The following is a 14,833-nucleotide window of genomic DNA, read 5'->3' as shown; positions in this document are numbered from 1 at the left end:
ATGATATGAGGTCCTTAGATGCATCAACTGACAGGATTTGATGATCCTAGTCCTTATAGTAAGCAAAATATCAACATTTTAATAGAATGTAATTTTTGGTCAACTTTGAAGTGACCTTGAGACCACACCCTTTGCCCCAGGGCGATTCCTCGTGCAAATTTCAATCTACAACATATCCTCATCCTTTTGTGTAAGTTTGGTGATAATCTGCCCAGTGGTTCTTGAGAAGAAAATTTTTTTCGCAACCAGTACTTTTGGTTTTATTTACCTAATTATCTCCCCTTGTTTAAGGGTCACAACCTTAGTTTTAGTATAAACGGGAGCCCTTAAGCCAAGGACACCCTGTGACAAATTTGACAATAATTGGCCAAGGGGTTGTTGAGTTATGGCCCATATTCTAAAAAGTTTATGCACACCGCACAAATGGCCATAGCATTTAGCTCTTTGAACCTTTGGCTCAGAAAATCTAAACAAGAGGCCCATGGGCCATATCACTCACCTGAGCAAACTGGCTAGGAAGAAGCAGAAATCAGTATATTAAAAAAAGTTTTAAGGGGGGGGGGGCAAACTTAAATTTACATTACCTCAGGACGTTTCTATGTCAATATTACTAATCATGGCTTTGCTGTTCTTAAACAGAAGAATTTTAAAGATTATTTTTCCTATGTATTCCTATGTAAAACTCTGATTGGTCACTGTGGCCCCAACCTACCCACCGTAAATTTGAACAAATTTGAATCTACACTACCTGTGCATTTTCCTATAATATGACTAATCATGGCTTTGCTGTTCTTGAACAGCAGATTTTTTCAAGATGATTCCTATATAATCTTATGCAAAACTTTGACCCTCTGTTGTGCCCCAACCCCTGGGGGATCATGATTTGAACAAACTTGATTCTACAATACCTAAGGTTGCTTCTGTATATATATGACTAATAATGGCTTAGTTGTTCTTGAGAAGAAGATTTCAAAGATATTTCCTATGTAATGTGTATAATCAGGTTCTTACAAGGGATATATAGGTTTTCCTTTTACTCTGTCTGAGTTAATGATTGGACAGCTATGTCTGAGGGTATATCACATAGTACTTAAATTTTCTCTTTCATCTAGAGATGGGGACTGGGTAAGGTACTACTTGCACCGTGTTTCTCCCCTAGGTTCCCATTGATAGATAAGAACCAGTTGTCTCAATCTTCTTCAGATTTACTACACCCAGAACTTAAGTACTTAAAAGATTGCATTGAAGTCTATGGAGCAATTTTTTAAAAATAAAAATTCAAATGATAAGAATATCAATATATACTGTAGTGAAAAAATGCACTAAAACACATAAGAAATAAAATGACAATTGAAAATGATTTTTCTTTTTGAAGGTAAGAATTTAAAAAACTGATTTTTTTTATTGATTAAAAACAGAGGGAGATAACTCTTACCAAAATTCAAGGTCATAAATTAGGACACATCCAACCCTTACATGCTAATAGTAATAAATGGGAATTATGTCTGAATTTACTGAGTATTCAACACCTACACATCTGTTATGTATTCAGTTTCATTGAATCTTTTGTTATCAGGATGGAATACCTTAACTTCTTTATTGCTGATTCATCATCCAACTTCTACATCTATCTTCTGAATGCCTGACTTTCCAAAAGCTTTGCATTTATATACCCTTAGGCTAGTCCATTCCAAGGGTTGTCAGGTCATTCCACTATTTGAAGTCTTCAATGCTTCTTACTCCAATGCCCTTTAACCATTACATCTATATATTCATATGTAAACTTTGACCCACTGTTGTGGCCCCGCCCAACCCTCAGGGGTTTTGATTTGAACAAACTTGAATCTACACTACCTGAGGATACTTCTGTATTAATATGTCTAATACTGGCTTAGCTGTTCTTGAGAAGAAGATTTTTAAAGATATTTCCTATATATTCCTATGGTAGACTTTGACCCCCCTGTTGTGGTCCTGCCCTACCCCCAGGGGTCATGATTGGAACATTCTTTAATCAACACTACCTGAGGATACTTACATATTAATATGTTTTAAATAATAGCTCATCTGTTATTGAAAAGAAGATTTTTAAAGATATTTCCTATATATTTCTTTGGTAAACTTTGACCCCCTTGTTGTGGCCCTGCCCTACCCCCCACGGGCCATGGTTGGAACAAACTTGAATCTATACTATCTGATGATACTTCTGTAATAATATGACTAATCATAGCTTTGCTGTTCTTAAGAAGAAGATTTTTAAAGACATTTCTTATATATTCCTATGGTAAACTTTGACCCCTTGTTGTGGCCCTGCCCTATCCCAGGGGTTATGATATGAACAAATTTGAATCTAGAGTATGTAATAAAGCTTTCACTTAAGTTTCATCTTTTCTTGCCCAGTGGTTCTTAAGGAGAAGATTTTTAAAAGATGCCACCAAATTTTCATGAATTATTAATTATCTCCCCTTGAAAGAGGGCGCGGTACTTCCTGTGAACAAACTTGAATCCCCTTCACCCAATGATGCTTTGTGGCAAGTTTAATTCTTGAGAAGAAGTCAAAAATGTGAAAAGTTTGCTGACGACAGATGACAGACACCAGACGACAGACGGACATCGGACACTCTTTGTTCAGAAAAGCTCACATGAGCCTTTGGCTCAGGTGAGCTAAAAAGCTGTATGCATATTGGCATAGCCTTTTAAACATAGCTCTGGAAAGCGATCACATGACATTACATGTGAATTCTAAATTCAGAATTTTTCAGTCTGCTTATTCCAGTAATGCCCCTCTTTCAATATATGGGACTGCAATTGTAAACAATGTGTGCTCAGAGAAAAGTTTCCAGGAAAAGTTACAGAAAAGCTCAACAGTAAAGGTAGATCAAGCAAATTACAGCGAACGAGAGCACATAACATGTCAACAACACAGGGAAACAATATAACATTACATCCTATTCCAAAGCAGACACACGGCTGATGTAAATCACATGATGACATCAAATGGAATGAAGGACAAAGGGTTGTTGAGCTGAAGAACTTGAAAGACCAGATTATATGCTACAGCCACAGGGAATTGTTTGCATTTTTTCCAACATCAAATACGTTGTGGACTTGGTACTTTATTGTATCAATCATCACTCTTAAATGTGACTGATAGGAGTGTACCATTTGTGGATTTACCAACACTTCTTCCGTGTGAAAGAGATATGATAGAGAGGGTTTAGATATCAACTCAAAAGTACCTCTTGGTAAGTCAAATAAATATTAACATGATGTACGAGGGGTTATCAAAAAGTTCGTGGACTGATGCGATGAAATTAATATTATGTAGTTGTTGATTACAAAATTTGTAGGCAACATAAAACAACAATAGTTTAAGAAGTGTTAAAAATTTCGGCTTAATATATTGATAATTTGCCAGATTATCATTAAATAAAAAGAGCATTATATGATCACCCGGCGCTGTCGCCGTTTATTTTTATGACGTCCGACAACGTCATTATTTCTCCATGCCCGCTCCCTCTGCCTCAATACACTTATTTTGATGAGATTCTCTTGAGTAAAGTAAAGACTTAAACCCGTCTTGTTTATATGACTTTACAATGTTATGAACACCTGATTTCAGTGCATTTATATTGTAAATATTAAATCTATACATAGGAAAAAATCCTCGCTTGATTTTGCCAGCATAATTTTCTTACCGTTGTTCAATGTCAACCAATGATCAACCTCACTTTTCGTAGTGTCTGACTTTGGACACCCTGACTACAAATCGACATTAACCGTGAGTCTCTTTTCTTGCTAAATCTGTTTTGGTATTCAAACACAAGTACTCTGGATGTATTTAATTTCTCTGTAGCCTGTTTAAACATTTTCTAGGTCTATGTCAGGTTTTCCAGGGGCTGAAACTTTATAGAATGTTGTAAAATGACACCCTACCCCCTTTTGACATCATTTTTAAGCCCTATATTGTTTGGACATTCCCTGTAAAATTTACGATAAAATTTCATAGAATATATAGAATCAGGTAAAAATTGCAACTTTTAGGAAAACATTATGTCATATCACATGAGTGAATTAATGGGCTTTTCGGATGACAAATGCTCATATTAGAAGAGTTTTTCTCAGTTACCATCAGGTAGAAAATACGTCATGTTCGAGGTTGCGCCGCCTTGACCTGCCATTGCTTACAAAAACATTTACGATTCACTCAAAAATAAAACTTATGATTTATAGTTTATTTTACGGATAGAAAAGAAGATGCTTATTTAATGTTTAAAAATTCATTGATGTATCTTAAGCGGTTTTAATTTTATGACGCTAGTCCACGAACTTTTTGATAACCCCTCGTACATTGTATATAGATGTACATTTCAAACTTCAGACAAAACTGTAATTCATCATGCCATTGAATATAAATCTTTTCCTTTGCAAACTGTAGGGAACTGACATTTGATTCAAAGGGGTGGGGGGTGGGGGGGGGGGGCAAATTTTTGGGGTGTCAGATTATTTATTTATATGCCAGTGAAGTATAGGTTATTTATTTTTATTTCAAAGATGATTGGGGACATATTATCTATGTTTTCCATCACAAAAAAAAAAAAAAAAAAAAAAAAATCAGCCATTAGTTTGTTTTTGTCTGTATATATTTTGCTGTAATTTTTTTTTTCAGCCATGGTACATTCTGGTATTAGACCAACCCATGTACAGTAGTAAATTTTCTCAGCACCTATAACACTCCACCTATTGGTGCCACCACATTGAAGAAAAAGAGATTTCAGCCTCTATTGTGCAACCAGGCCAAGGAGTCTTGTTGGATGGCTAGACCAAGAATGCTATAGCGGACCAATTGGAATGCAATTTTGATGCTGGATAGCAGACCAAGGGGTCTTGCTGTCAGTATACAGTGATACTGGTAATGTCATCATCTGAATTTTGTTATGCAAAGTTTAATAAGTGTAGAAAATTGGCAATTTATTGTAAACTACTGTAAGTTATATGCATGTTCACTGAAATTCTATATATAGGATATAGACATTTTGGGGAATACATTTTGATGTAGACTTGATGTGGACAATTTAGGACTTTATAGAAACATATGAGTGGGTTTATTTACTTATAATCATATTTTAATAAGTTTGCAAATATATCCCTTTTGAATAAAATAAGTTGTAATGAATATATTGTCAACAATTCATGTTTAAAGACAGGGTACATTGGCCACTCTTGTCGCTTCAAGGGGATACATTCTGTTCACAATAAGAGAACAAATATCGCATGTTGCATTACACCCGGTGATTTATTGGTGTCTAGTGAATTTGTTCAGGACAAAATCGGTACCATTTCCGACCAAAATAGTGTTTCGAACACCATGCTTTGACACTGTAGAGAGCCCCCTTAATATTTTCATCAATCATTTATTAGACATAGTTTTGTACTTATAACTCATTTCATCAGTTGTTTTTTTTTTTAAATTTGCATTGATTTTTTTTTAATTGCATTTCAATCATTATTTTTATTTTCTTGACAGGAAAAGAAGGGGGTGGGGGCAGGGGAAGGGGCAGTGTTTTCAATAAGAGCCGGCATCCGGCAACATTAACCGCCTGTACGAGAAATTTTGCCGGCTGTGAGATTTCCATAATTCGGACTATCTACATGATATAGAGTAACTTCCCTTGAGTGCGCTCTTTTTCATGGAAGTTTGATTTGATCCAATACGTACTACAACTACTGAACAAGGCTATAACTTGCGAGAGTAAAGTTTTAAGAATAAATTTTTAAAGAATAATTCCAACCTCATATAAAATTCACAACTCAACGATCGCGATTTAACTTTAGTTATACAGGATATGATCAAGATTATTGAGAATTTGGGGTTTCATTGACGCAAGCGTCAGGTATCTACGGCCTAAAATGTCGAACAGGAAAATAAATGTTTTTTTTTAACATTCACTGTCACTCCACAAGCTAGGTCAAGATTATCACAACAGAAACTATTTATATCTAGACCGATATAATTTTAAGACCTTACAAATTAAAGTCTTAATTTTTCAATCGTGACTCAGACGTGGGACATAGGAATTAATTCTTACAGAATTTCCTCAAATTGAAAATGTAAATTTGTATTCTCGTTTATTTGTGTTAGCTCTCTTGAAATACAGGAACAGTGTAACATTTCACATTTAAGAAGCTTTTTATGTACTAGTAGTTTGTATTTGTATCCATTTTCTTAATTATTTCGTTCTGACAATCTGTACAAAATAGTAAATAAATTGAAAGGTTTATGATATTTTAGTCTAAGATTGCAGAATATTTCAATTTTTGGGGGGTATTGTACGTCACTACGTGTTAAAAAGTTCTTAAATTTTTTATTAAATTATTTCCTTAATTTTGAATAATTTTTTTGACCAGTTAATGTGAAAGGGACTAATTATGTAGCATTTTCAGTATGAAATTCTAGCACAAACATTGTCTGTGCTGTGCTAGAATTTCATACTTAAGTTGTCTTAATGTTTTTACAGACACCTGGTTTTCAGGAAAAAAAAATCAATCTGTCAAAAGTCCATATAACAAATCAGTGAAAGGGTACAAATTGTTTTCTAAATGGCTTTATTAGGTAAAATTTGGTAATTGATAGTGACAGATATGTGAAAAATTTATTGGCCTGAGAGGTAAGAAAAATGAGTCAAAAATGCCAATTTTCGTTTTCGGCCCCCATACCCCTCGCCTAGATTGATTTCCTGCTGTTCCAAATATATTTCCTGCTATTGAAAATCTTATTGAAAACACTGAGAGGGGTAGTAAACCATTAAGTACCTTTATTTAGCCCTCAATGTGACCAAGATTTCTTGAGTGAAGAAAGGTATTGAACAAATCTTTAACATAATGATAAAATATAAAATATCTATTGGACAATTTTTTTTTTAAATTTAAAAATAATCAAATTTGTGTGCATGAAAATAGCCAAATTTGTTAAATTTAAAGTTTTTTATGCAATATTTCCATTCAAACAATCTATTGTTTAAATTAGTTTACAGTATCAAAATTGTTAAAATTATTTTAAATATTGAATGCATATTGCATAATACATTTATATATGTTGTATTATGATTTTTGGAGTGACTGGAAAGGGACGGTAACTCATTACCCCCTGGTTCGTAATTAATCCTTGATGCCAAGTTCATATTTCCACTAAATATTTATTACACAATGCTTTGTGCAATGTGAAAATTTCAGCAACTAGAAATATGTCCATAGGACATGAATGCCCTGCCGAGGGTATATTAGTAATGCAACATGAAAATTTGTATTAATGTATGAAATTTGATGAGAATATCTTGAATAGCTTCTTAAAAATTGAAATTGAAATCTAAAAAGTTGGATACAGATGATAAATTCTCACCAAATTATGTATAAGTGCATAAGCTTACATAAATATATCTTAAATGGTTTCTTTAAAATTAAGCAAACTGCAAATTTAAGAAAAGTGAGGTCAAGGTCACAGGAAAGTTCAAGGTCAACCGTTTTTGATGCAGTTGAATAGTTCTCACAAATACATATCAGCATATTAAGTTTGATAAAAATATTTTGAATGGTTTATTTAAACTGAGCTATACACTATTTTACAATAAATGAAGTTAAGGTCAAAGGAAAGGTCAAGGTCAAAAAATGTTGATGCAGTTGAATAGATTACACCAGCATGTATCAGCATATGAAGTTTGACACTAATTCAAGAAAAGTGAGGTCAAAGGAAAGGTCAAGGTCAATTTAATAGTTTTCATCAGTATGTATCAGTATATGAAGTTTGATAACACTACATTGAATGGTTTCTTTAAAACTGAGCTAAACACTAATTTAAGAAAAGTGAGGTCAAGATCAAGGTCAAAGGAAAGGTCAAGGTCAAAAAATATTGATGCAGTTGAATAGCTCTCATCAGTTTGTATCACCATATGAAGTTTGATAAATGTTATTAGTGTATATAACTAAGTACTGTAAATATATTATTTGCATGTGTAATTTTCATGTATGGTTTGTTTTGATTTCATAATAGCTGAGTAGTTACTAGAAGGCAATTTGAATAAATTGTAAATAATCATTTGTGTTCGTTTTATATAAACACTACATTGAATGATTTCATTAAAACTGAGCTAAACACTAATTTAAGAAAAGTGAGGTCAAGGTCAAAGGAAAGGTCAAGGTCAAAAAATTTTGATGCAGTTGAATAGCTTACATCAGTATGTATCAACATATGAAGTTTGATTACACTATCTTGAATGGTATCTTTAAAACTAAGCTAAACACTAATTTAAGAAAAGTGAGGTCAAGGTCAAAGGAAAGGTCAAGGTCAAAAAATGATGATGCAGTTGCATAGCTCTCATCAATATCTATTAGCATATGAAGTTTGATAAAAATATCTTGGATAGTTTCTTTGAAACTGGGCTTTGAACAGAGCTAAACGCAAAGCATGATGGAAAGACAGACAGAAGGATGGAAGGACGGAAGATGGACATGACAAACACTATATGCTCCGGCCATATTTATGGCGGGGCATAAAAAATATTACCGGTAAGAGGTATTTTTTGGGTCAGGTGTACTTAGCTACCTTAAAGTATGAGCTTCAAAATTTCTCCATCAGAAGATACATGTATGGTAAGGACAGGAATGATACAATCTTGACTTACATATTTTCTGCGTAGACCTCAGGGTCCACGCAACAATCTTTGAAAAGTGATCTGGGCTTGAACTTGATAAAAAGTCCTTATTACACACTTTCAGGTCATAAGCAATCTTTGTATGACTTTCCAATATTTTACCATTAGAAAGGTATATGGACCTGACACAAATTTAACACTTTTTTTCTGTCAGTGACCTTGAACTTGACAGAATAATAGCCTTGGGTCAAGGTCACAGCATATCATCATGTCATAAGCAATCATTGTGTTAAAAAATGAGCATCCATTGTTTCTTCATTATATGGGCCAGGCATGATTTGCAAGAAAGACAGAAAACCAGACATACAAGGTGCCCCCCCCCCCCCCATTTGTTTAGGGTGGTATAATATGTAGATTCAAAAGAGAGAAATATTGAATTCAATGCTACACATAACTTATTAAATAAAATTGCAATAAAACTCACATAGCCTTCCTTCATGATTTTGTCTGCCTCTTCATCAGTCAGCGTCATAATATGTGGATTGAGTTCATGATAGCCCTTCACTACATTGTCTATCAGAGTGACCATCTCAGTGCCGATATGAGGCCACAGCTTCCCAACTTTTAAGCTTTCATTAGAACCAGTAACCTTTTCAGAACTGTTACACAAAACTCCATTAATTCCAGCAGTCTCTACATTTGCTGATTCCCCTTGTTTTGGTAATGATAAATCTAGACATTCACTGGTGCTACTGTGATTCAAGCCCTGATCTGAACTCTTTGCCTGGTTGTCTTGTGATAATGAACTATTGCTATTCTGTCGTTTGTAGCGCTTAATTTCCTCAATAGCATGTGCCCTCTCTGTAGCAGTGTACCTGCCTTGACGAATTCCTAAAGAGTCAAATAAAAATGTCAAGTGAATTAGAGATTAATGGCCCACACTACTCACTTGAATCACATTGTTCTCTCTGCCAAATGAATCCCCATGGCCCTAATTTATAAATTAAGCAACATTCCACATAACCTAGTACATGTATATGTAACTGCATATAGGTATCAATTTGAACAAGAGGCCCAAGGGCCTTACTAGTCACCTGAGTATAATATAACACTGTAAAGGATCCACTGAAGTATGAAATAAAACAAAATAAACTGAGAGAAAAAGGATAATCAGGGATCAATAAAATAGTTACAATGTAGTTTAGTTCTCAGTAATAAATCATGGAAATATTTACTTGCCAATACTTATACACTCCCTTCTGTCACTGTCATCATGCAGACTAAATAATTCAATATGCTTGATAAAATGTAGTAAGTCTTACACATTCCCTCGCACATTAACTTCTCTTGGTCTTTGAAGAGTATACAATGTATGCATGAACATAGGGTATTTTTGTCCCATTTTATATATTTATTATTTACATGTCTACATGACAATTAAAAACTAAGTAAGTACTTTCTATATTATCCATTAAAAATTCTTGTTTAATTATTTATACAGTTTGACCAATCAATTGCATTATTTACAGTTATCAATTATCATAAGTAAATAGCAAAGGGGAATAACTTCTCTCTGTAGAGTACAAAGAACTGAATACGGATGTTACCACTATCGACCAAGTAAATTTGCCAAAAATAAACTGATATCTTTGGGTATAAAGTACTGTTATATATTTTGTACATGTTCAGGTCTATCTGATCACGGATATAAAATGGCACCAAAGCATCACACGAACCGTCTTTCCCTAACAATATCAAAAGAACCCTTCCCAGCACCAGAACGCTTGATCCAGTGGTCAAGAATTTCAAAAATCTGGTAAAAACACCTTCCTCATTACAATGAAATATGGATATAACAAACAGTATTCAAGATCAAAGTCCATTTACTGTAGATTCCTTATTTTACGCGAGTACTTAATATCGCGAAATGGCCCAAGGGCGTCAAATCGCGAGAACAAAAATTCACGAATCTTTGATTTATCTAGAGATTTTACATACATTAAAGCACTATAAAAATAAAAGCGAGTAATTTTATTTCGCGAGTGGTGCTTCTCACGTAATTACGCGATAATTTATTCCTCATGTATATTTAGGAATCTACAGTAAACAATACAAAATGGGAGCAAACACGGACCTCCAAAAACATCAGTGGTGGAATCAGGTGCCATCAGTGATACAATTAAGATTTTCACAGAATTTATGCATTTCTACATAATCAATAGAGCCCTGCCCCCACACCAGAATCCTTGACCCTTTAGCCTTGCTGCAGATCTGTAGTTTGCTGGTCTGAAAAAAGAGGGATGGACAACCAGAGAGCTACAGTGTAAAAAAGTGTATATTTAACATGTGCTGTTTCTCAATATATTTCTCCGTTTATTTATGCTGCCATCTCAAATTTTTACTAACCATGGGTTCCTATCACATTCTTTTACTACTTCCACATCAAATCATTTCCCCAAACGGTTGTTTATAAAGATTTATGCATTTTTACTATATGATCAATAAAGCCCCACCCTCACACCAGACCCCGATCCTGGGGCCATGAATTTCACGATTTTGGAAGAGCCATCCCTTCTTATTATAATCCTGCAGTTAGCTTATCTGCTTAATACCCAGGAGCAAATAAGATTTTCAAAGAAATGATGCATTTTCGCTACATTACCAATACACCCACCCCCTCCCTAATACCAAAATCCCTGACCCTGGATGAGGAATTTCACAATTTTGGAAGAGGCAAACTTACTTAACATAATGATGCAATTAGCTTATCTGCTAAATACCTAGGAGCAGAGAAGCTTTTCAAAGAAATGATGCATTTTCACTATATTATATGCATTTTCACTATATTATAAATTCAGCCCCCCCCCCCCCAAGACCAGAAACCCTGCCCCTGGGGGGTACAAGTGATTTCGGCACCTGGTGAATTCGGCACCTAACGAAAAAGTGAATTTGGCACTAAGTGAATTCAGCAACTGGTGAATTCGGCATCAGAATCTGGTGAATTCGGCATCGGAATCTGGTGAATTCAGTACCTGTTTGTGTTAATTCGGTAACCATGTAATTGTTGAGTGGTTTGTTAATATTTTTCGTGTGATTAATTGCTTTTACAGGGAAAAAAGGCGTTTCGATTTTTTTTTATTAACGAATAAAGTCATTTTTTTAAAGAAAAATGCGTGTTTGTTAAGTATAGATCTAATGAGTTAAAGTTCATCTGTGGAAAACTCAATCAGGAATACTGTAAGTTTAAGACCTTTTCTTTAAAGAAAATTTCGAATAATTCTAATATTCGTACTGAAACGTACAAAATTGAATTATTAGTTTATAAATATATACTAAAATCTCTCTCAGTCTCGCTAAATTTTTGCGGGTATAGAAAAGTTAAAGCTAAAGAAGAGGGCTATAATACTAGTAATTATCTTAAGTAGAGAATTTTATAATTCTAGTTGTTGTCTTTATATTTGATTATTTTGTATTAAATAATATGCATTTGAAGCAACACCAATCTTAATTTTTTGTAACATATTTTTGTGGAAAATAGAAGAAAATTTAATGGAAGTTTATATTCAGAATAACCCGTTGTCCTTTGCTTTACAAAAAATGTATATAACCAAGTTTTGAAAAAAAGCTTGTCCATAATAATTGTACTATTCAAAATTGTAATTTTTTATGCCAGGGTGTTAAAATGCTTAAGCGAAAAATTGGATTATTAAGCAATGAATTTCTGACCAGGGAAGACATAATATTGTTTTTCAAGTATATAATTTTATCAAATGTCCTTTTTGAAATATATAATCACAGCCTATAATTCACAATTTATTTACAGACACCATACCAACAAAATTGTCTCACTCAAAAAAATAACTCTCCTTACTATAATCTGGGAATGTATTTGCATTAAAAAAATCTTTTCAACTTAGGGACAACGTTAATAAACATTAATATTAATCCTTAGACGAGAATTACAAATTTTATTGTTGAAAATTTTTAGAACTGTACCAAAACTAAATACCAAATTTGTGCCATACCAAAATTCATAGTATATTTTACTTCATAAACTTAAAGTGTACTCTTTTTTTAATTACCACTGCAGCCATTAGTTGGCGGAAAAGAGTTTTATCTTTTTACAATGTTCAACATTCAGTAATAAAATATCGATGGTCATTTAACACGTGTGTTGCATCATATTTTTACAACCTTAATTACACGACCTCCTGTAGATTCCTAACAAGCCTGCTGCTTTGAAAGGAATTTTTATTGTACTGGAGTCGTTCTATCAATTTCTTTTCATATAGACGTATCAAGTAAAAATACAGAGCATGTTGCTGTACAAACAAATCATTTAAAAACAATAAATAAATACATAAAAATCAATGGTAACTTTTTCATCTCCGTAACAGTCATTTCTGTAACGTACTCAAATTTATTTTGTACGTTTACAGCATCTCATACTAACATAACATTATTTAAGACAAAAACATATTTTCGGTATTACGACTAAAAATGTTTTATCCATGTACAGCTTTTAGATCTGAAACAAAAACACTCGGAGAATATCACAAAAACGGGAGTTTACTCGGTGCTATATGTATAAATATGCTGTAATTAGATCCTAATTTGAACGATTTAACATTTTTTTCTTTATATTGAATTAAATTCAATTGGCATTAAAGATCTTACCTTTTTTCAATTATGGACTACAAATTTTCATGAGCAATTCAAAATAGCACTAAAAAATCTAGATAAAAAATCTAAATTGAAATACTAGTAGTAAGGGAGAAAGGGGTAAGGTTTTGCTGTATGGCATTGATAATTAAACCAATAACATGCGCATGGCTAGTTAAAACTTGCTCATAATAGGGTAAAATGTTTCTTTAAAACGGTCCTGCTCCAAACATATTCATAGAGCACGTAGAAAGGGTGGCCTGCTCTCTCCCGGCCTTCCCTTTTTTCCAAGAAGAGTCTATTGCTGTAAATTTTGATTGATTTTTTTAAATTCAATTTTTGATGTACAGTATGGTCAAACACTCCTAATGTCCAAATGCAAATAATATTTATGTGTTGAAAATTAGAACGAAAGTGGAATTGATCACAATCCCCCCGCCCCCTTTTTTTCTATTTCGGAAAAGATTACATATGTCTGTTAATAATTGTAATGCTCTTTCCTTTAAATGTATCATATAATAATATAATAAACATATTATATGTTACTTACTAGATAGAATATTAGACAGCCGTTTTAGTGTTCGGATCTACAGTTTTTTTTCCCAAAAGGGGGAGGGGTGGGGGGATCCTAGCCCACTCAAAACAGGCCCGTAGGAAGTAATTTCAGTTTGGGGGGGCACAGCCATACATTTTCAGTTGAGGAGGCACTATCAACCAAAAATTCCTTGACAAGCAAAAAAATAAAAAAAATTTCTCCATTCAAGATCAATCTGATGTTTTGATTATTGCCTGTTGGTTGTATTTTCTTTAGCTAAAGTGTATGCACTACTGCGCTTCAAGAAAAAAAAATGTCAAAGGTTATATATACTTCAGCTTTTCTAGATATTATTTAAGTCTAAGTATACATGTAGGCTACAAAAATCCCCAAAGACTCATTATGCTTTGAAAAGGATTTGATGTACAGATGGTAAAAGTTCTTTCATTTCAATAAAAAAAAATAATTTTCGTTTCCTTCGTATAGTATACTAAATGTTGTGTTTCACATGCTGTTTGAGATGTAATGAATATATTTAGGCAGCACAATTTTGTTGAATTTCTCTTTCCTTATGGAAAAGAAATTATTTTTCAAATAGCGGCCGGTGCATTTTTTTAAGTTTATAACCGGTGCATACATACCAAACTCTGATAGCAACCGTAACATGACAAGATCTGGTTTCGTCCAGAAATCTCTCTCAAAATACACTTTTAAAAATATTTTTATTATATTTACGTATATTTACGTGCACAAGGATTAATCAGAGACTTAAACGAATTGGGGTCACTTTTTGACAGTTTTACAATTTGTTTCAAGTGTCTCCAATATATTTTTATCAGGTAGCAGTCGTTCCTTTTTCGAATAGAAACATTGAATGCATTTTTGTTCCAATAGCAACCGTTTATGTACTACACCGTGAAAATTAAGAACTGTTTGATAAAGATAATTATCCAAAACATCTTCAAAATTTTTTAGTATTTATTATATTCTT

General features: G+C 33.4%; 1 protein-coding gene across 1 annotated transcript in view; it reads right to left on the bottom strand.

The window, feature by feature from the left end:
- The window catches only part of LOC133188452 (nuclear receptor ROR-beta-like), a 119,576-nt gene that overhangs the window by 59,257 nt on the left and 45,486 nt on the right, over window positions 1–14,833 (bottom strand). The window contains exon 3 of the mRNA XM_061323889.1: window positions 9,130–9,536. Coding sequence (XP_061179873.1) covers window positions 9,130–9,536 — 407 coding nt within the window. The remainder of the gene's footprint in view (window positions 1–9,129; window positions 9,537–14,833) is intronic.

The sequence above is a fragment of the Saccostrea echinata genome, unplaced genomic scaffold (assembly GCF_033153115.1).
Source record: "Saccostrea echinata isolate AGI-Se365-2 ecotype Australia unplaced genomic scaffold, CSIRO_AGI_Sech_v1 ptg000016l, whole genome shotgun sequence".
In the NCBI taxonomy this organism is placed as follows: domain Eukaryota; kingdom Metazoa; phylum Mollusca; class Bivalvia; order Ostreida; family Ostreidae; genus Saccostrea; species Saccostrea echinata.
Note: the sequence above shows the minus strand (reverse complement) of the source record. Positions and strands in the feature narration are given on the sequence as shown.